Source organism: Vanessa atalanta, chromosome 14 (assembly GCF_905147765.1).
Source record: "Vanessa atalanta chromosome 14, ilVanAtal1.2, whole genome shotgun sequence".
NCBI lineage: Eukaryota > Metazoa > Arthropoda > Insecta > Lepidoptera > Nymphalidae > Vanessa > Vanessa atalanta.
The window spans coordinates 6,407,386-6,429,966 of NC_061884.1; the positions used below are offsets into that span (position 1 = coordinate 6,407,386).

At 31.8% G+C, this 22,581-nt stretch overlaps 5 protein-coding genes across 5 annotated transcripts; 3 read left to right on the top strand and 2 right to left on the bottom strand.

The window, feature by feature from the left end:
* The first annotated feature begins 551 nt into the window (after positions 1-551).
* Positions 552-7,798, top strand: LOC125068635 (leucine-rich repeat-containing protein 58). The gene is made up of 4 exons (XM_047677880.1): positions 552-1,198; positions 5,067-5,283; positions 7,260-7,449; positions 7,582-7,798. Exons 1-4 carry the CDS (start codon positions 705-707, stop codon positions 7,755-7,757), a joined length of 1,077 nt encoding a protein of 358 aa, XP_047533836.1. The 5' UTR covers positions 552-704; the 3' UTR covers positions 7,758-7,798.
* LOC125068636 (28S ribosomal protein S2, mitochondrial) lies at positions 7,603-9,227 on the bottom strand. Its single transcript, XM_047677881.1, has 3 exons — positions 9,097-9,227; positions 8,945-9,025; positions 7,603-8,674 (listed from the first exon to the last, which is right to left on the bottom strand). Exons 1-3 carry the CDS (start codon positions 9,113-9,115, stop codon positions 8,031-8,033), a joined length of 744 nt encoding a protein of 247 aa, XP_047533837.1. The 5' UTR covers positions 9,116-9,227; the 3' UTR covers positions 7,603-8,030.
* Positions 9,228-9,393: 166 nt separating this feature from the next.
* LOC125068800 (dnaJ homolog subfamily C member 17) lies at positions 9,394-10,583 on the top strand. Its single transcript, XM_047678116.1, has 3 exons — positions 9,394-9,550; positions 9,644-10,253; positions 10,371-10,583. Exons 1-3 carry the CDS (start codon positions 9,476-9,478, stop codon positions 10,571-10,573), a joined length of 888 nt encoding a protein of 295 aa, XP_047534072.1. The 5' UTR covers positions 9,394-9,475; the 3' UTR covers positions 10,574-10,583.
* Positions 10,584-10,668: 85 nt separating this feature from the next.
* On the bottom strand, positions 10,669-13,323 carry LOC125068799 (CWF19-like protein 2 homolog). Its single transcript, XM_047678115.1, has 5 exons — positions 13,060-13,323; positions 12,123-12,983; positions 11,660-12,043; positions 11,241-11,579; positions 10,669-10,878 (listed from the first exon to the last, which is right to left on the bottom strand). Exons 1-5 carry the CDS (start codon positions 13,144-13,146, stop codon positions 10,735-10,737), a joined length of 1,815 nt encoding a protein of 604 aa, XP_047534071.1. The 5' UTR covers positions 13,147-13,323; the 3' UTR covers positions 10,669-10,734.
* A 241-nt stretch (positions 13,324-13,564) lies between these two features.
* On the top strand, positions 13,565-22,133 carry LOC125068747 (serine/threonine-protein kinase PAK mbt). The gene is made up of 10 exons (XM_047678050.1): positions 13,565-13,845; positions 14,138-14,294; positions 14,950-15,514; positions 16,089-16,195; positions 17,199-17,390; positions 18,008-18,184; positions 18,326-18,448; positions 18,912-19,076; positions 19,376-19,590; positions 19,911-22,133. The coding sequence occupies exons 2-9, from the start codon at positions 14,154-14,156 to the stop codon at positions 19,577-19,579; spliced, it is 1,674 nt and encodes a 557-aa protein (XP_047534006.1). The 5' UTR covers positions 13,565-13,845; positions 14,138-14,153; the 3' UTR covers positions 19,580-19,590; positions 19,911-22,133.
* Positions 22,134-22,581: the final 448 nt, after the last annotated feature.

Here is a 22,581-nt window from a genome sequence, read left to right on the forward strand (position 1 = left end):
AACAGGAACGAATAAAATGACATCACAATAGTAATAAAAAAAAGAGTTGATCTTAGCACCATCTATTTTAAATAAAGTGAATTATAATTATTAGTCGGTAAAACAGATTCGTTTTATGTTCTTTAAACAGATAAAGAATGACTTCCTAAATTTCAAATCAACGAAATAATAATTTAATTTTCTTTGTCATCTTAAATTATTATAACGAGTACATCATGTTACACTATTTGTTCTTAAAACTATCAAAGCTAAAACTTTTTCATAGAAATACTGTTTTCAATATATATCATCATTCTATTCGTAGCCGCTAATTTACTTATTTAGTTATTATATATACGCACGAAACTATTTATGAGTATAAATATTATTTTTTATTGAAGCTTTTATGTTAAAGCGTAAAGAGTCCAAAGATTTTTAACTCAAGAGTGCAATGTGTTGCTATGAGATAGGTACTTAATACTACGCAGTATAAAATTATGTTATCGGTTATGCGTGTATGTGTTGATTTATATTATGAATGTGTGCTCATAGCAGTTTGTCGTTTCACAAGAAGACGGCAAAAAATCACATCAGTTGCGCGTGCGCCTCGAAACGGGCGACAGGCTCGCTTGTAGTTATAGTTAGGCCTGAACATGACGTAAAACAAGAGCAAAATTTAATCAAAAACTGTCATTTTAAGTGCCTGCTTCATAAGCAGAGCAACAATGGAGTGCTATACGTCTGATAGCTGCGATAGCGACTGTAGAGAGCAAAAAACTCTCGACCTCTCAAATCGTTCATTGGACTGTGAGACCATATCGTCTGAATTGAAGAGCTTATTAGATGAAAAGGATTGTGCGGATAAAAATTACGAAATATTACTTCTCTATAGTAATCGTATCAAGTCTTTACCAGGAGCTATTAACAGATTCAGCAACCTCAAGATTTTGGATGTAAGCAACAACAGACTGACCTCACTCCCTGATATATTGAAAAACTGTCCACTTACATCGCTAATAGCTAAACACAATGAGTTAACCAATGAGTCTTTGCCAAAGTCCTTCTATTCAACAAAAAATACTTTAAGAGAGCTCAATCTCAGTGGAAATAAGCTGAATTTCTTTCCAGAACAAGTATTACAATTAGCGTCACTTAAATATCTTTACTTGGGTGGCAATAACATTATCAATATACCAAAGGATATATGGAAATTAAACAGGTAGGTGTTAAGACTTATAATTAAAAGTAATTATAAAAATAACAAAAATAATAATAATGCTGCCTTTGCTTTTGAGTAGTAATTAAAATTCGACCATAATTTATTATTTAATACGAATATTTTTAAGTTTATAACAATTATCTAATTCTTGGCAGAACATTGGCCAAAGCTACCAAGACTAGACAAAGACCGGGACTGTAGGTCTGGCTTACATACTCGGCGGCAGATCTAAAGGTCCCAAATTCGAATAAGGGTCGGGTCGATTAAAGTTAGTTGGTTTTTTTTCAAGATTTTTTCGGCAATTGCTCGCAGTCAGGAAGTTGGCAGTATTACTGTCCATTGCTTTGGATATAATCATTGATCTCATTGGTTTATTGTAAGAAGTATAGAGAGTGCAACTGTATTTGCGCACGTAATAAATATCTTCTGCGCAGTTTGCTAGTCTTTGTTATTGACCTCCGTGGTTGAAATTTTGTCTTGTGGATATTGCAAAGTAGTTTATAGTCAAATATATCAATTGTGAATTTGATTGTCGTATTTATACAAGTAGTTTGATCCTCCATTTTTCTAATTATAATTTAAGCAACATGTATTTAGTTTTTTATAATATATTAATATACTTATATATGTTTTTCTTAAGTATGTCAACGTAAGAGAATAAATCGTTTGTCTGGCAATGACATTTTATCTTTAACACGTTACGTTCTTATAAAATGAACTTTAGATAGCATCAATATTAAATATATTTCTAACATGGGTTAAGATAAGGAATTTCTCCAAAACATTTGATCTTGTTTTATTATTTTTATATAATATATCCCTGAAAATTAAGACGCTTTAATAGTAGACGAGGCAACATTGGCAATAGTAAGTACTTAGTGAGCAATCCCGGACAAAATAATAAAATGGCGCATTTTGAAACAGAGTAAAACACATAGTTATGTGACTTATATTTAGGTAGCCCTAATCCTGTGCTAAACTGATTATTGAAAACCTTATTAAAATCTTAAGTAAATGGTAAACAAAATTTTGTTAAAAAGGGAATATTACCGACACCTAAAGAAAATGTTACATTCCTAATTTCGACCGATGGAAAGTGAATAAGTGGGAACTAGTGGCTAGCTTGTAAGGCCCTAGAAAAACTGCAATCGCCTTTTTTTGTGGACGTGTAAATCGGCCACCTGATGGTAAGTGGTCAGCACCGCCCATAGACAATGGCGATGTAAGAAATATTACCAATTCTTACATCGCCAATGCACTACAAACCTCGGGAACTACCATGATATGTCCCTTGTGCCTGTGATTACACCGGCTCACTCATCCTTAAAACCGGAACACAACAATACTGAGTACTGCTGTTTGGCGGTGGAATATATGATGAATAGGTGGTACATAAAGCCCTACCACCAAGAAAATTATTGGCTTATCGCTTGTTAATTGACGGAATATAATATTCGATAGATAACATATTGTCAGCTATTCATATGCAACCTGCTCGTTACAATTCACAAGGATGACATATTCCTCTCACTGAGAATGACCACCATTGCTTATAGCTTCAGTACGCAGTATATTATCTTTTTTAATTGGATTCGATTTGGATTTTATTTTATACCTATTCTTCTTTTTAGTTGGAAAAAACTAAAGATGTCCTAGATAATTATAATAAATTTGAGAATTTTATCATAAAACCGTCTCATATTTTTCTTCTCTTTTTGTTCTCGTCTTATATTTTTTTATATTCGGCCTTACCAGCCAAGAAAGCATATTTAAATGATTAAAACAAAATCATTTTTTGTTACTACATTGCGTAATTTTTGTTATTCAACGAACAACTTACTATTTTGTTCGTAAGATAATTTTATCAAAACTTATACTAACACGCTAAACTATTACATTATAATCATAACCTCGAGTTAAAATCTCAGGCGGTTACGTTTTTATAATTACCTAAGTCCATTTTTGATTTTTTTTTTAATAAAAAAAATCTATAAAAGTATGTTTTCATTGGATTAATCATATAAACAGTCTTATTTAAAATTCGCTAGTCACTTACGGGTCAAAGAATGTTGCTGTTGATTTAAGTTTTATAAATATAAACAATGATTGCAACTATCTTAACGTAAACAAGTATATTATAATTGAACATTGTGTATTATAACATATCATTATATTAATGTGCAAAAATTGCGTAACAATTGTTTTATAAAAAAAAAACATATTGTAAAAGCTATCGTATAATAGATAAGTGAACCCAAAAAATATCATTCATAAAATTATTTTAACACCATACTTTTTTTGCTCGCGATCTAGTGAGTTTTTGATTTACAATGACATATTATTTTATATTTTTAATTGTCGCATTTTAAATACCACTATAATTATTTGTCTTTTTAAAAGGCAAGAAGCTTTACTTGGCGATTAACGCATGTCATTCATAATTAAAGACGCGTGTTCTTTCGTGTATCCATAAGTTTGATATAATTGTGATAAAACTTTTGGTAATTAATATACATAACAAAGAATGCAGAATGCATTATAATAAACTGATCTCAGTTTCCTTGACAAAAGCCAAATGAACTGCATGCACATGCAAACTCAGAAATCCACTTGGGTAGCAATTCGAAGGCAGCGATATTAAACTCATTTCATTATTACAATTAGAAATAATGACTTATTTACTGAGCGATTTTAAGCAATACATCATTAATCCTTATCCAATTAAATACCTTAAATACATTCTACATTTAATATAGATTAATATAGATATTTTCTAAGATATTACAGATATAAAATGCAGGGTCACAGCGATTTGTATTGTCTAATGACGAAAAAGCTGTTTATGTTTTATATAAGCAATTTCTGTCAGTAGTATATTTAGTATCAACATTGTACCCATGCGAAGCCGGGACGGGTCGCTAGTATTTTTATATAATAAACAAAATACATTTTATTATTGATAAATAAAAAAAAATATCAATAATAAAATTTATTCGCATAATTTCAATACATTATTGGATATATTAATCACTATATAAATCTACTTTCCTATTACATATATTATTATTTTTTAAATAAAATCCCATAGTACCCAATTGAATATAACAAAATAATTGAACTGAATAATTCACAAATAAATTCAAACTTTTGAAACAGTACCTATTGAAATTCGACCATATTTGCTTGTTTGTTCCAATTTGATACCTTATCTACTTCACCGATCAAAATAACATCTAAAGCGGTTATTCTATTACGGTTACTGTATTAATGAAAACTTACTGGAAACAAAAGGCGAAATTAATAAAATATCGCACATTTATTTAAAGCTGTAGAAAAGTTTATTCTGTTTTTACTAATTGCAATGAAACTTGTTTTAGAATTTTCGTCATTTAAAACTCGAAGGAATATGCATAACGACAAAGAGAAAATGTGTGTGTGTGAATTGCAAACACACTTTTTATTAATATTTTATTATATAATTTCATTCAATATTAAACATATATTCGACAACTTATTCTTTGTGATACCATTTGTTGATATTTTACACTTATCGCATTGTTTTGATAAACCTTACTATGGTTCATTTTTATAAAGCTTATATACAAAATATTTATTCTAATATTCTTGTAAAAAGTAAAGAAACGACGTAGCTTTTAGTTAATAATGTAAATGTTCTATTTTAGGATTTATAGACTTAAAAAAGTCTATAAATCCTAAAATATTTTTATGTATATTGTTTAGGTTGTCTGTCGTGTGTGTAGAATGACAATTATACGTAAAATGTTCCGGATTAAAAACATTTTATACCCTATGTAAGTACCTACATCGTTTGCTTTTATTGTTTAACATAATGTCTCGTTGTTTACAGCTTGCAAATATTGTCAGTAGGCGCTAACCAAATAACCGAGGTGCCTGAATCAGTTGGAGCTTTGACATCACTTCAAGCTCTGGTGCTAAGTAATAATCAAATAGAACAACTACCAGCTAGCATTGCAAATCTCAAACATCTAAGATCGCTGTTGATACATAAGAATAAACTTAAGACGTTGCCAACACAGATAATAAAATTGAATGGTTTGACTGAGGTGAGTTTCGAGATATATAAATGTGCTTAGCCGTAAGGATTTATATAATAAATAAAATATTATTATTCACTAAACGGGATTAACTTGAGTCATTTATTGAAGTATGTTTAGTTTTGCCATGTCGAGCATTCTTTAGCGAAATTTTTATTAATCATGATTTTCAATATTGGAAAAAATTAAATAAAATTTCATTTCGCTTAGAGTTACTTAAGTTGCTAATTCAGTTCTGGATTATCTCGATTCCTGATTTTGTCAATAGCTTCTTAATGTGGGTTTGCACCCACGCTTTGCGGTCATATCGGAAAGTACAACATTATATATGGTCAAAATTGCAGTAGAGTTAGTTAATAACACTTTTCTCGGGTATCAAAAAATGCAATTGTTTTGTCACGATTGTGATTACGAGGGTGGTCCGACAAGTACTTAGCCTACAAAAGAAAAACGAAATTTTTTGAAAAGTGTCAATTTATTTCTCAACATAGTCTTTATAGCTCGATACACTTGACCCAGCGATTCTCCCACTTCTTTAAGTTGTCTGAAAAGTATGTTTTCTCGGGGTCTGCAAAGTAGGCCTCCGAGGCTGCGATAACCTCCTCATTTGAATCAATAGTTCTAGCCGGCAAGTAACTTTTTCAAGTATTGAAACAAAAAGAAGTTGCACGGGACAGCTCGTATCTTAATTCGACCAGTTTGGCCGTGGCGATAAGGAAGCTGTGAGCCTGGGCGTTGTCATGATGGAAGACCACCATTTTTTGGCGTCGAATCGGCCCAATAATTCGGCATAGTAGAGCCCTGTGATCGTTTTGCCCTTCTCCAGGTAATCGATATAGATCAGGCCTTGCGAATCCTAGAAAACGGTGGCCATTATCTTTCCGGATGAAAGGATAGTCTTCGCCTTCTTTGGTGCACGTTCTCCGGGTGAAGTTCACTGTTTCAACTGTTCCTTGGTCTCTGGTGTGTACCAGTGGATCCATGTTTCGTCGACGGTTACGAAAGGAGGCAGAAACTCCTTCGGATTGCGTTTAAACAGCGTCAAACACTGCTATGAAGTGGTCTCACTCCAGACAACAAGCGTAATCTGGAGTGAGCAAACGCGGCACCCGTCGCGCTGACAGCTTTCTCATTCCCAATATTTGATGAAGGACGTGGGTCATATCCACGTGGTCTTCTGAGATACCTACTGTCTCAGCAATCTCGGCGGTCAGCCAATACGAGATCATGCACTTTTATCATATCATCCTCCGTGGTAACCGTTTTCGGGGCACCTGGGCGTGGCTCATCAAAAATGACGAGCAACCACGTTGAAACTCATGAAACTAATTTTAACGGTCGCCATTGAAGGAGAAGAGTCACAGTACACAGCATCCAAACGCGCTTTGATTTCGCTGCGCTATTTCCCTTCCAAAAACAAGAATCGAATCACCCAGTGATATTGCTCTTTTTCTATTAAATTTCACCGACATGCCCGCTTTCACCTTTTTGACCTCGTCAAAACAAAACTAAACGTTCGATTTGGCTGAAATTTTAACAGTAGCCGTCTACGAAGATGTACTACACGATAGTATTTATTTTGCGATAGTGGCGCCATCGGGCGGTGGGGTTAAGTACTTATCACACCACCCTCGTATATTCTTCTTACCTATTTCGGACATGGCATATATTATCACTTACTTTACGTATAACACAAGGACAAACACAAATCTCTTTAGTTTCATAAAAATAAAATAAGGTAAATCAGATACGATAGGATAGAGGTCAGACAGGGAACCAATGACTTTGGGATGGAAGTTTAAACACTAAATACTTAAAAACCCTAGATGGGTATTTAGTATTTATTTTAGAAAGCTCAATATTGTTTCTACTTGTCTCATCTGGAGATTTAAACCGAGAACTCTTCCATCTTTCCAGACCTTTTAAGTTAATAACTAGTGAATGTGGATTTATGGAAGTAATATTATTATAAATTTGTTTTACAGTTAAGTCTTCGTGACAACCCTCTCGTTGTAAGGTTTGTGAGGGACATGTCATTGCAGCCAGCTTCACTGCTTGAATTGGCTGCTCGTACCATCAAACTTCACAATATTCCAATAGAACCTGGTGATATTCCTATTACATTGATCAAATATTTAAAATCAGCACAATGTTGTGTCAACCCAAAATGCAAAGGTAAATTTTACAGGGACAAAAGATTCCTTTTTTATATAAGTGTAATCCTTATGTCTATATATAATATATTTTGATATATATGTTGTATGAAAAGTTAACTCCCATTAAAAAGTGTACTATTGTTAATTTTAGGTGTGTTTTTCGACAATCGTGTGGAACACATCAAGTTCGTCGACTTTTGTGGTAGATACCGTATTCCCCTTCTACAATATCTATGCAGCTCTAAATGTATCACAGGCAGCTGGGAAAGTCGTGAAGTAGATAGCAATGCACCATCTCATTTGATGAGAAAAGTTCTCTTGGGCTAAAATAATCTTTATACAAAAATAAATATTGCATATCAAATTTATCATTGCATATTTCATTTCTGTAAGCCAATATGTATATCTTAAATATTTTTGTTTTATCATTTTATATCTAAAACACATATAATATATAATAAGGGACCATTTTAGAATAAAAAATGTAATCTTTGTTAATTAAGAATATTATCTAATGTTATTGTTTACAAAACAAATTATTTTCCTATTCTATATGTTTCAATTGTTGTTTATAATAAATGTTTAATAAAATTATCTTTGTTAATTGTTCTCTTGCAAAAATTTCATTCTTGCCTCTTTTCCTCTTGTAATAGCAGCTTTAAAAAGTTTACAGTATAATTCAATGGCTACTGGAGTGTCATCGTTTCCAGGAACAGGATAGGTTATCAAATTTGGATTACAGTTAGAATCCACTATCCCAATAGTAGGTATTAATAGTTTTGCACTATCTCTTACTGCCGTATGTTGATTAAGAATATTATTCTGGGTATTCAAAAATATACAGAGATCAGGTAATCTAGTAATTGCACCAAACTGGTGATTTGCATTTGTAAAGATGCCTCCTCTCCAAAACCTTGTATGAGCATATTCACCACATTCCATTGCAGTTTTTTCTACTAAGTGAGCATTTAATGCATTTCTATTAAAAAAGCAGACAATTCCTCCTCTGTATGCAATATGGGCTGTAAAATTAAGGGCTTTGCGCAAATGTTCTGCAGTTATATCTAAATCAAATATCAGATGTCCCTGCCTTGAACCATAAATATAAGGTGTCATAAATTCATTTAGTGATCCTTCTTTATGCCCAAAATGAACTCTTGCATCAAATAGATCTTTGACAGTAAAGAGGTTATGCACTTGAAAGTAGTCTGGATGATCAAGCGGATTTTTTGCTGGTGTATTGCCTGGAAATATGATAAAAATAAAACTATAAGTGATGTAAGAAGATTATTTTGCAATGTCACAGACCACTATTATAGTAATGAACTTAATTTTTTAAGCTCTATACTGCATTAACAGCAGATCAACATAGTTAATTCAATTGTTGGCTTGATAGATTAAGCTAAGAATTGAAAGATGTTTTGACTGTTTTCTTTTTGTATATTTATGTATCTTTGTTTGGATACATTAAATAATATTATTTAATTTATAATTGTATGTTACCACAAACTCACTTTCTTGTGTGGACTCCGCTTGTTCTGCTACGGCAGTTGAATTGTTACGGCAGACTGAAATACCATTCCTCAGCGGAAGAACTAGAAGAATATTTGTTATGGTTTTAAAAAGGCCATTAGCAAATTCATATTAATATTTTTTTTTTACTTACTTAAGCATCTTCGAATCATAATGAAATATAATCAAGATACGGCTCTTTCAATAATAAGTAACACAAAATCAATTCACAAATAATAGCCACATGACAAATTGACAGTTCAGATCGACACTGAAAGAAATCTGAATTGTCAATTAAGAAAAAACTACCTACTCAACGTTTTGAGTGATTAAACTTGGTATGACCAGTTTATATATGGGGATATATTTGTTTTATATTTTTTAGCTACAAACATAAGTGTATTATCTATGGTTACAAATAAATTGTACAGTCAATGAAGTTTGTCGCATTTGTCAAGTTGACAACTATCACAATATTAGTATTTATTATTTAACTTATATTATATGTTCAGGATTTTTAGTTCTTAAGTAAAATGGCCAAGACAAACATAGAAGATATAGATCTATACGGATTACTTGATATTCAGATAACAGCCACAGAAGCTGAGGTATATTGATTGTGAAATATTTAAGTATATTTTCTTAAACAAAACGTTTACATGATCATTTTGTAATATGAGTTTATAATATATTTCTTACAGATAAAAAAAGCCTATCGAAAAAAGGCCTTACAGTGCCATCCAGATAAAAATCCCGACAATCCAAAAGCTGCAGAAACCTTCCATGAACTATCTCGAGCGTTGGAAATATTGACTGATAAAGCAGCTAAAGCTGCATATGACAAGGTATTAAAAGCTAAAGCAGCTGCTAAACTAAGACATCAAGAGTTAGATAGTAAACGACAAAAGCTCAAAGAGGATTTAGAAAGGCGGGAACGTGAAGCAGTGTCTGGTGGTTCAAATGTTAACTTAACCGATGAACAAAAACTTGCTGCTGAAATTAAAAGATTACAAAAAGAAGGAAGCAGACTTTTACAAGAGGAACAACAGAAGATGAAAGAAGAAATTCAAAAAACTATGAAAAACCTCAATGAACCTGTATGGGATCCTAGTTTAAATAGAATTAAAATAAGTTGGAAAGTTGATAAAAATGATTCTGACAATGGAGGGTACAATGAAATTAATTTAAAAAGGTTTTTTAAAAAGTATGGTAATATTACAGCATTAATTATGTCACCAAAAAAGAAAGGTAGTGCTCTTGTAGAGTTTTCATCTAAAGAAGCATCTGAAATGGCTATTGAATTTGAAAAAGGTAAGGTTTTTTTAAAATTTTATATATATGTCCAAGGTCATTAATACATATAATTAGAGAATTGGTTTATTTTTATTACTTTATTACATATAATAACATAATATATATTTTCTTTAGGTCTTCCAGAAAATCCTCTCATATTAAAATGGGTTAATGATAAACAAATTTTAAGTATGAAAAAGGCTGCAAATGTTAGTTCTCTGGTATCAAATAGAGACTATGAATCAATGGTTTTAACAAAAATGCGTCAGGCAGCAGAAAGGCAGCGTTTAATAGAGGAAATGATGAAAGAAGACCAGCAAGAAAATTTTAATAAATAATTTGATTAAATTTAAAACTTTTTATATTTTTATTTTATGTTAGGTTCACACCATAGTTCTACTACTATATAAACTCATTATCCAAAAAAAAAATATCTCATTGAATTGTTTATTTATTATAGATTTTTATTCCTGATATATACATGCAAATGATTATTTTTCTAGTTTTGAGACTTAAAAGATTTTTCAAAAGGCTTCCAATCTTTTATGAATTCCACAACTTTTTTCCTCTGCAAATCTGTATATTCCCTTTGAGGGTTCTTCCACAAAGTATGATCCAAGTCCAACAAACCACCAATAATCTCCTAAAAATATATATATAAAACAGCATTAAATTTTTTACTATTACTAGAATACAGTCAATCAATAATGTGGTATTATTGTTTATATTTATAGCTGAGAATCAAAAAACTTGCTTATAAAGAGTTTGCTAAAACTAAAACTTATAATTCTGGTTTTAAATATAAATTTTAAGGAAAATTTATCAATTTATCATTATAATCAAAGTATTAACTATATTGAGGTTCATTATATTAAGGGTACACTGTATTATAAAATACATCAGTTTTCACTATGATATCAAGCAAATCATTTTAATGATAAAATTACTTATAAAAACTTATAAATTTTTTTTAATCAAATGATATAATATTAGGTTTTAATGTACCTCAGCAAATGTTTTTGGAAACAGCTGTTGGTCTTCTATGACATGGGCAAAACCGGGATCCATTCCAAAATCAATCCAGAAATATGGCAATCCTTTAGGAATACTTTTTCTAATATTTTTCCCCTTTAAATCAACAACTTTCTTATTCATAGACCACTCAGCCTCACATTCCAGGAGAGCTTTCTTAAAATAAATAGATGCCATGTCACCTACATCTCGTGGTAATGGAACACAATTTAATACCATGTGTGGACATCTGTGTAATCTTGTGGCTGTTTCATAAAATACTACATCTTTATTCTGAGTGTTAAAAAACTGAGTGATCATTTTTCTGTAATCCTGAAATAATAAAAAAATAATAGGCATTCAGATTATTCTTAATCAGTAGTTTTTATAAAAAAAAAACAAACAAAGTTTACCAGTATTTCATTCCAAATGTCTTCATCTACACCAGTTACACATGTGGTGTGTTGTATAGTACTTAAAATGCAATGACCTTTAATCAGTGATTTTGTAGGTGGTAAAGCCATGTATATTTTATTCCCACAGCTAACAATGAGATGTTTTAACATATTTTTGGAGTCAAAGCAATAGTTACAGCCTTCTAACGACCTCTCTAATTTAACACTTTGGTTAATGGCACGCTGTTTTTCCTTTTCATTTTCCTTTGCCATATTTTTATTTTTTGATATGTCATCCAAAAATATATCTTCTAGATCATCATTTGGATTTTTACACTTGCTTGCAATTCTGGCTAACTCAGCATCCTCATCATAGTTTGAACCATACTTTTCTTGTTCGAACTGAAAATAACAATATTAAAATGTTATTAAAATAGTTAATTGTGTTTGAAATTAAATTATTTTTTTCATAGAAACCCACCATTTGTGCTAAATTATATTTATCATCATTTCCAAAGTATTTAACTCTTCCCCCTCCATCGTGTGTTTCAACCTTCCGTTTGCCACCTTTGCTTCGTGGATCTCCCTGATAATTCATTAGTGGTCTACTGTTTCCACTACTAGTTGTTGACATTAAAAGAATTCTATCATCTTCCTCTACCTTTGCAGGATCAGGATTATTCTTTCTGTACTCTCTGGCTGCTTCTAATTTGGCCTTCAATTCTTCAACTACTTTTATATCACCCATTATTTCTGCCTTGACAATCTTTGAAGCAAGTTTATTCATTTTTTCATCTGAAAGATATAAACTATCCTTGCCATTTTCTGTATCTTTAGGGACTGAAGAATTATTTTTATCTAAGTTGTAACTAGTTGAAGCAACACTAGTCTTACTTGTGCTTTTAAAAGCAATATCTCCAATGGATTCTTTTTGGTTTTTTGATCCTGAACGCCAATTAAAGGATTTACTTTGATTTTGATTGGAATTATACCTTTGTGAAGAATCCTGTTTGCTTTTATTATATGAATTGGATCGCGAATAAAAATCATCATCAGATGATGGTTTTAAGAATTGCCTGGATTTTTGGAAATTTTCTGCAGTTAATGGTACTCCAGAACCACCATCTTTCCAATAAGGATTAAGTTCTCTACTACTTGTGGATGGATTATATGAATCAATGTGTTTCTTTTCCTTTAATTCTTGTTTTGATCTGATATCTTCTTTTGTATATGTCTTAAGCATTCCAGTCATCGACATCCATTCTTCACGGTCACCCATAGTATTTTTTGATATTGTTTCCTTTTCAACCCATTCAGATGAAGATTCAGAGCACTCTGAAGACTGAATGGTAAGGTTATAAGGTAATTCATTTAGAAAATTAATAAAATTATTAATTTGGTTGAATTATTATACTTACACTTCTCTTTTTACTTCTTTTTTTATCGGCATTATTTTCATGTTTTGAGGACTTTTTGTGTTTTTTTTTATGACGTTTCTCTTTCATGTTTTTTTTTTTAAATTAACTATCTGCTTATTGTATACAACAGCTGAAGAATGTGTTTGGACAATAAGTTTATTTTAATATCACTTCAGTGTATCCGCTGCCCAAACTCCAGATTAAACAATAAACATAAACAATATAAACATTAGTAAATGTCAAACCTCAAAACTAAAACGCAGTTGTCTGGTAGTTGGTACAATAATTCATAGAGTATGGCAATACAGATGAATTGTATAATCTTAGTTCTCTTAACGCATAACAAAACTATAGAATAAAAAAAAATCTATGACTTTTCACACTATCAACAGTTAATAGTGTCGTGCTTTAAAATGTTTTTAAGCAACTGTTTATTGGTATTTTTTTCCTTTCTTCAATGGGACACATAGTTTATTTGATGGCACCACTAGTGTAGGGTGGAATTTACAATGTTTTAGTATTCTGTCCTCGATTGCATTCTTGAATACTGAATAGTTTTGTATGGTATTCATTTGGGAGAGGTGATGAGTTTGTAAAACAAATTTTGAATAGTTGTATCAAGAAAATTTTGTGGGTTACAGAATTTGTATTTTTGGGAAGTATTGATATATACGAGTTTGATGAAACGATTAGTTTAATTTTAGGAATACTGTGTATTTGACATGGCTGCTAATAATTTCATGGAAGTGAAATTAAATTAACAAGGTGTGTTTGGAGCAGTGCAAGGTAAGTACTTAGTGATTTGTATTGGCTTTTACTTTTTATATAGAACTTTCTTTAAAGCGTGTAATGTGCATAAACAATTTTAATCCAATGATTATTCATGGTATTTGACTTAGAATTCACTTTCCTTTCGTTGTGGTTGTTGTTGTCATTTTAACTTTATGCTCCTACTTACATCTTGTAATTGCATTACATTCAGTCAAATTAGAATTCTACAAGGTATAATAACATAATAATTATAATTTTTACCAAAGCCTATAATTGTAGCATATCTTTTGTTTTTTTTTTGTTATAGATAAATTGTATGCATTATGTTTTCCAAGAAAAAGAAGAAGCCACTGATTTCTCCACCAAGTAATTTTGAACACCGAGTTCATACAGGATTTGACAAAAGAGAAGGAAAGTTTGTTGGTCTCCCACTTCAATGGGCTTCCCTCGTTGGTAATAATCAGGTAAATATAGTGATTATATTCAATTCTCTTTAAATGTAAATTTTTATATAAATCTGTGAAATTAACTAGTGTTTAATCTTAGCTGGCTGAGAGTTGAGATTTCGGGTTCAAACCCAGGCAGGCACCACTGAATTTTCATGTGCTTAACTTGTGTTTATAATTCATGTCGTGTTCGGCGGTGAAGGAAAACATTGCATGTGTCTAATTTCAACGAAAATTCTGCCACATGTGTATTTCACTAACCCGCATTGGACCAGTGTGGTGGAATATGCTCCAAACCTTCTCCTCAAAAAGAGAGCAGGCCTTAGCCCAGCAGTGGGAAATTTACATTTTGCTAATGTAAATGTAAAATAATCTCAGCTCTCAGCATGAATAAGAAAAAATTATAACATTTATTTTATAATTACAAAATTAATTGTAATACTTAAAAAGTAAATATAAAAAAACTGCTGTTTTATATTATTGTACTGTGTCTATTTTATTTGCCAATCATCTTTTAGGAATGTCATAGAAATTGTTCTCAAGTCAGGAAATATTTTATTATTTTATTATTATTTTAATTATAAGTTTTACTGTAATTTCAACTGAACTAATTTAAATACTTTAATTCTTATATTTCTGACTTTATTAACCTTTGCTCATCATTTCTGTTTAGATATTAAAATCCACAAATAGGCCATTGCCGTTAGTTGACCCCTCCGAGATTACACCCACCGAGATATTAGATTTGAAGACAATTGTAAGAGGTGATCATCGCTCTTCCTCAGTTCCTGCTTTGTCAAGGCCTGTATCTGCAAACCCATTGACACAGCCAGTACATAATGGTGTTGTTTTGCCTAAAACTTCTAATGTTGCAAGATCAAATTCACTCAGGAGCATGAGCCCACCAAGAATTAGGAGAGATCTCCGTAATCAGCCAAACATTCCTCCATCAGTACCAGAAGAGTCTCCTCCTGTACCTCCAGCTCCTCAACAGTACCCAACTCTAAGACGGGAACAAAGTAATTATGCCTTGAATAAGCCTGTCTCTGATTCGCCTGTTGAATGGTCTCACTCACACGAAGCCACTGTGAGACCAGTGACTGAAATAAATGACAATCAACTGGCAGCTATGACATACCAAAATATACAGAATGCTAATGGACCATATCAACACAATCACCCTCAACCCCAAATGGTTCAAGGCTTGCAGCATGGTATGAATGGAAATAATAATGTTGGTGAGTTATAGCCATTTTCTCTAAATACATACAAAAGCTTGACTAAAACGAGGGCATATTTTTTTGTGGTGAAGATAAGAATTTTGAACAATCTATTTCTGCTTAATTTTACAATTCTAAAAATAACATTAGTTTACTTTCCCATAATTTTAAACTTGATAACTTTTTAAGTAATAGCTCATGCAATCAATATAATAAAATTAAAAATATGTTTCAAATAATAAATTGTATCCAGGTTACAATTATGGATTTCTTAATTGTCAAATAATCAGTTAAAATTTATCTTTAAACATGTTAATTAACAGATAAATCTTTGTATATGGTAATTATTCAATATATTAACAGTATATTAAACAAGTTATGAAAATATGATAATCCTTTTACGCTGTTATATAAATTGTTGCCCACATAATTACCTCATGGTATAAATGGTACTGTCATAGATAAACAAATTAAAATTATACATTTTATGTAAAGTTTTTATTGAGAAATAAATATCTTAACCTATTTTATAAGCTTATAATATATCCTGTACAGCAAATCAAAAACAAGTTTGTTTTTTTTTAATTTTCAGGTGACACACATCCAAATACGGTACGACACCAACAGCCGGGACCATTAGTCACGCCACATGTACCCATCACTGAATCGAAGCACGAATTGCGTTTAACGCATGAACAGGTAATGATTAATTTATGATTTCCCTGTAAATTTGTTTGTACTTCTTCAATTCATTTAATTGCTTTAATTGTTTGACAGACTAGCATTCAAATTTTGTAATATTGGTTAATTAAGTGGTAGTGCTACACTGCATTCCTTCGGGTTGCAGCCGAATGGGCCGGCACGCTCGGGGAAGCACCACTCACTCACTTAAAATCATTGGCCCATACCGCGAAGGAGAAAGCTGATCTTTTAGGCTCTCTTTTCGCGTCAAACTTGACTCTGGTTGACCGAGAAAAGTCACCCCCAACAATCCTATTATATCCTAACAATATTAATAATAAATATAAATGCGTTATTCTTTAAAGTCGTGCATTCTAATATTAATACTCATAAGTTTTTAAATAACTTATTATTGGTATGTGCTTGGATATTACGATAAAGTTTAAAGTATTTTATCGTGTAAATAGTTTCATTTAATGATATGTTTGACCCCTTTTGCGATCTTTAAGCGTTATCTTAACCGAAATATACTAAAAAACTCAAAACAGAAGTATTTATTTTACGATAACAATGTACAATACTGTCTTATCTTGGTATAAAAATATAAATACTAATATAATACATATTTGGAGTACATACGATTCTTTGTTTTCGTTCATCATGCGGTCGTTTATAAATATAAAACGTTGGAAAAAGATGACGTTATATTTTTTTTCCGAAATGGAAAACGTTAAAGATGAACTAGGACAAATGTGTAGTACATTTACATATTCTCTTTGAGGCTGCGTCCTGAAAACTGTCTTTATGATGGAGCTCCCGGGGCTATAGGTCGTGACCCCGTTGGTCCTTAGGTCGTGTATAAAAACTGTTTTTGTAAAAGAAGATGTTGTGTATCATAGATATTTATTTGTCCCATATACCTATTAACTTATATGAAAAAATTAATATTTATATAAAAAAACTTAAGAGTATTTTCTCGTCAGTATTTTTCTATATGTTCAGATTATTTTGTCCCATATAGTTCCGAGCAGCTCTTCGCCTCGTGGTGAGTGAAGGCGACCCTCGAGAGACACTGACCGGCTTCATTAAAATCGGTAGAGGTAGTACAGGAGTAGTCTGCGCTGCTACTGATACGAGAACACGACGAAGAGTTGCAGTCAAAATGATGAACCTCACGAACCAACATCGAAGAGAACTTCTGTTCAATGAAGTAGTAAGTACATCAGTTGAATATTGTCTATGAAATGGAAATTTCTCAAGAGTAAATGACGACTGAAGGTACTCATACTTGCAGAAAACCGTATGTATAAGCGAAATAATTACTAACTGACTCATCGCGAGAGTTCATAAAATTTATATAATTGGTATGGTTGGAGTACCTATAAATTTGTACTATGTAGATGTTTACTAAGAAAGGATGTAAGTGTACATCATCGACTCAAACTAAATAATAAATGACAATTGTATTATGATTATGTGCATAATATACACATAATCATAATACACGGTGTACACACTGCTCGACCTCCGCGGTCGAGTATTGTGAACACCGGTTACATGGGTACGCTTCTCCGAGGTCCCGGGTTCGATTCCCGACCGAGTCGATGTAGAAAAAGTTCATTAATTTTCTATGTGGTCTAAATGTTTGTGGTACCGTCGTTACTTCTGATTTTCCATAACACCAGGGTTTTAGCTACTTAAATTGGGATCAGAGTAATGTATGTGATGTTGTATCTAATATTTATTAAAAAAAATAATAATGTGTATTTAGGCTAAAGGATTAATATCAAATTAAAATAATATATATAAAATATTTTTCAATTTAAACAGGTGATTATGCGAGATTATCCACATCCGAACATAGTGGAGACGCACGCGTCTTACTTAGTGGGGGATGAACTATGGGTAGTTATGGAATACATGGCTGGAGCCTCCCTTACACAGATAGTAACACACGCAAGGATGGATCCGGAACAGATAGCCACTGTCTGCAAACAGTGCTTGAAGGTAAGCCTACCTCGTATGATCAGGAAAGGTCTGCTAGAAACAAAATTATAATTGATGTATCATATTATCAATTTCTGATCTTTTACGATTGGGTTCTGAGTTGAGTTTTGAGTTTGTTTTTACATAATTTTTTTTTAACAGGCATTGGCATTCTTGCACAGTCAAGGTGTCATTCATAGGGATATCAAAACGGATTCAATACTCATGACTGAAGACGGAAGAGTGAAATTGTCCGACTTCGGCTTCTGTGCTCAAGTATCACAGGTACAAAAATCCGAATGTTTTCTAGTCACGTAGATTTTCAAATCGTCATTTTACTAGATCAATTTATTTGAATATTTTTATACAATTAGAATGTACATAAGAAATTTATAAAAGAAAAAAAAATGAAAATTCTCAAATCAAGAAACTATTTGCACAAAATCTTTGTTAAATTACAGTAATTACTCTTTCCTCTTATTAGATGACAATCAAATCGAATCAAATTATATATAAATAATAAACATGACTTTGTATTTTTAAATGTTGAAAAAGAGTAACTACTGAGTTTCTTGCCGGTTCTCCTCGGTAGAATGTGTATTCGGAACCGGTGGTAGCTTCACTTAATATAGTTTGATTTTGATTTTTTGATTGAATGTTATAATGCATAGAATCAGTTTTCAAGTACTTAGTAAAAACAGGTTACTAAAGTTTTAGATGTAAAACAATTACTTTTTTATGATTTCAGGAGTTACCAAAACGTAAATCATTAGTCGGAACACCATACTGGATGTCTCCAGAGGTGGTACTACGCTTGCCATATGGTCCCGAAGTTGACATTTGGTCTCTGGGAATAATGCTAATCGAAATGGTCGATGGTGAACCACCATTCTTTAACGAACCACCGCTTCAGGTATGTATCGTCTTAGAGCGAGTGTCAGGAGTTACCCTAACTAAAACAAAACGAAACATGTCTAGCAGAAAGTAAAGTATTAGCCTGTACATGTCTCCTCTCGTCTCGTTGAGAAGGTTTTGGAGCTCGACCCACCGCGGTACTTCAATGTTGGTTGGTTTCGAATATGCCAAAATTTCTTTAGACACGTAGGTTTCCTCACGACGCTTTCCTTCAGGATGAGCGGAATAAAAAAATTAAGGTTCGCCCTGTCGACTCATCACAAAAGTAACCTCGATCGGCATTCGTTTGACGGCCAGGCCATGCGGCGCATCCGCGACATGCCGCCGCCGCGGCCGCGCGGCGCGGCGCGCTGCCCGGCCGACCTGCTGTCGTTCCTGGAGTGCGCGCTGGTGCGCGACCCGGCGCAGCGCCACTCGGCCGCGCGCCTGCTGCACCACCCCTTCCTGCGCCGCGCCGGCCCGCCCGCGCTGCTCGTGCCGCTCATGCCGCGCCCGGAGTGACCGGGGACGGCGTACGTATAGCATTTGAATACCACTTAAAACATACTTTTGTAATATGCTCAGTAATTAGTACTTTGTTTTCCTTGCGCATCCATCTACTTATTATCTATTATTGGTGACGCCTCTTTGCGGTTTTGAGATTATTGTACCTTAGTGAGATTATGTTAGTAGGAAATGTTTGAGGACTCGGTCGTTATATATACTTAAATTATTGCCTTTTCTCCAAGAAATAAATCTTAGGTTAATCTTAATGTATCTTTATCTGTCTGTGAGGTCGATTTGTCATTTAAATTCTGATAATGTAAAAAAAAAAGTTCAAAATTTTTTTCAGGATACAGAAATCGACAAGATTATATTATCTCGAAAATAATACGAAGAAGACGAAATTTGTAGAAAGAATGAAAGGAGTATTCTATTACAGTTTATATGGAAGAAACTATATTTTTTAAATAGTTGCATGATATATAATGTGTCGTTCCAAAAACAATAGACAAAAGGTATGTTGAATTTACCCCAGTGACAATCATTCCACCTCGTAGCACTATAATACCTAATATTTCCCTAGTTTCGTTAATAATTTTATCGCTAGTGTAACTTATTGCCTTTAATGTTAGTGATAATCATATCTTTCCACCCCGTCCATGAGTAACTATTTTGTATACATTATAGTACATACAATGCATACAAATTATATTAACAAAATCAATTTACACTTTTAACTTGTAATTATAAAATTAAGTATTTAATCATATTGTATGTTTGAATGATTGTAGTATGGTGACTGAATCAGAGCTTAAATAATATATGTTATGACAGTATTATATCCAATCAAAATTGGCTAATAAATTTGTACTTATTTGACTTTTATTTTACTAATGTTAAATCTTATGAATTGATAAATGAACATTATAAAATGTTGTATGTGGATTAAATATAATTATCAATTGTAGTGCAAATATTTAAAATTAAGTTGTTGTTCTAATGTATATTAATCGTTTTAGTTTCAACTAAACATTCCAAGATATTTGACACAGACTGAAAATTGTATAAACAATTTAATACAATTGTGTGATTATGATTGTGCACCATTATTGCTTTATTACTGAAAATACTTTATGCCATATATATGTTAATGTTTGTTCTTAACATGCTATTTCTGATACTAGTTTCTACAAGATTATGCTAGAGCACTTGTATAGGGCTTGTCGGAAGTAAATAAATCTAAAAAATTGTTTTGATTTGTTTCAAGTTCACATAAGCTAAAAAAGCTCTTGCATTAATATCTCGAATGATCTAGGCACAGTGGTCACAAAACTACTAGTACTACTACACATAAATGTACGAAATATAAGTCATATTACAAATAAAACTCATGTTCTCTGTTACTTTAGTTTAGGATAAAGTTTTACTCTATATAATATGCCCTGAGTTGCTGTTGGTGTTTGTTCTTCTCATATTATACAAATTGTCTCATTATTAGACTTTCTATATTTTATCTTAATAAAAACTATATTATTATACATTTATAGTTGTCTTTCACTTTAATATTATTTTGAGACCAAGAACTGTCATACAACATTGAACAATGTGAACTTGTACTGCGGAATAATTATTTAATTAATAGCATATATGACTTTCCATTTAAATGTTCTCTCTTGAACACATGGCATATTATATGAGGTCAGATTTTAAAACAATATACAATGAAGATGCATTCTAAAGTTTTCTTTATAGATATTGTTAAAGTAGGCAGCTAGATGTAGTAATTATTATTTTTATTTGTACTTAAATGTGGCATACTTGTTATTCAACCTCAATCCGCCTTCATTTTCATCTACAATTCAATAAAATTGCAATGTATTTCAAAAATATTCTATTTAATATATGTATGTATAAGTTGAAATTGTTCTTAGATATCACTCTTAATTCAGACCAGATCAATATTAAAAATTTAAAAAAAGTAATAATAATTAGATTTTCTACACCTTACCAGTACCTCATTGCCGACAAGAATGTATTAGACAATGTTTTTATTGCCTTAAGTAGATTTAAGTGCCTTAATAAAGCCTAAATAGTTCACTATAAGCACGTATTGCACTTGTTGTTTGTTATTTAATAATATAGATGCCTTAAAGTGTGATGTATCAAACATATAATGTCCCTTTAAAATAAATCAGTCGTAGGCATTGTTAGAAAGATAATTAGGATTGTTGACAAATGTTTATGATTACAATGTATAATTATTATTATTCATCTTCAACAATGGTAAATATTGGTATGCGATTTTTGACAATTATTGCAGTTGACATTAAAAGATTAATAAATAGGTCAGGTAAATCCTAGAGTTGTAAATATGAAACCAATTAGAAAAAAAACAACTTAGAATTCAATTTAATTAAACGTTTACAATATTCAGTAGTTGGAGCGTTTATTGTTTCATCACAAACTACTTTCATCATTCTCAAGTGACAAATTAGAAGACTAATTACTCATAACTATGTGTATCAATTTTCATAAGGTATATGCCAAATATATTGTATTATCACATCGTTGAATAAGAACTGTTATAAAATATAGATTTTGAAAAACTTTTCTCTTTTATTTTATCACCACTATTTAAATGATTATGTAATTAAGTATCTTTATAATGATATTTATCCATTTTACATGAAACATCACATAATAGCTACCAAAGCTTGCTTCGTTTTATTTGTGGGTATCCAAAAGTTTATCCAAGTTCATCAACTAAATGTGTTTTAAATGAAATCAGACAAATTTATCGTATTAACAGCTTATAGAGTAAGTAGTGTTACTTTATTTTCAAAAAGTATTACATGGACACTTAATTTTTATTTTCACTCATGGTAAAATGACTAAGGAAACCAGGACGGATATAGTAAGTCTATATAAGTGTAGATTACAACAACCCCGTCAAATACTCAAGCAGTCACAAGCCAGCAATCGTTATATTTGGAAAGACAGCGCCTGCAAGTTGTATTGCG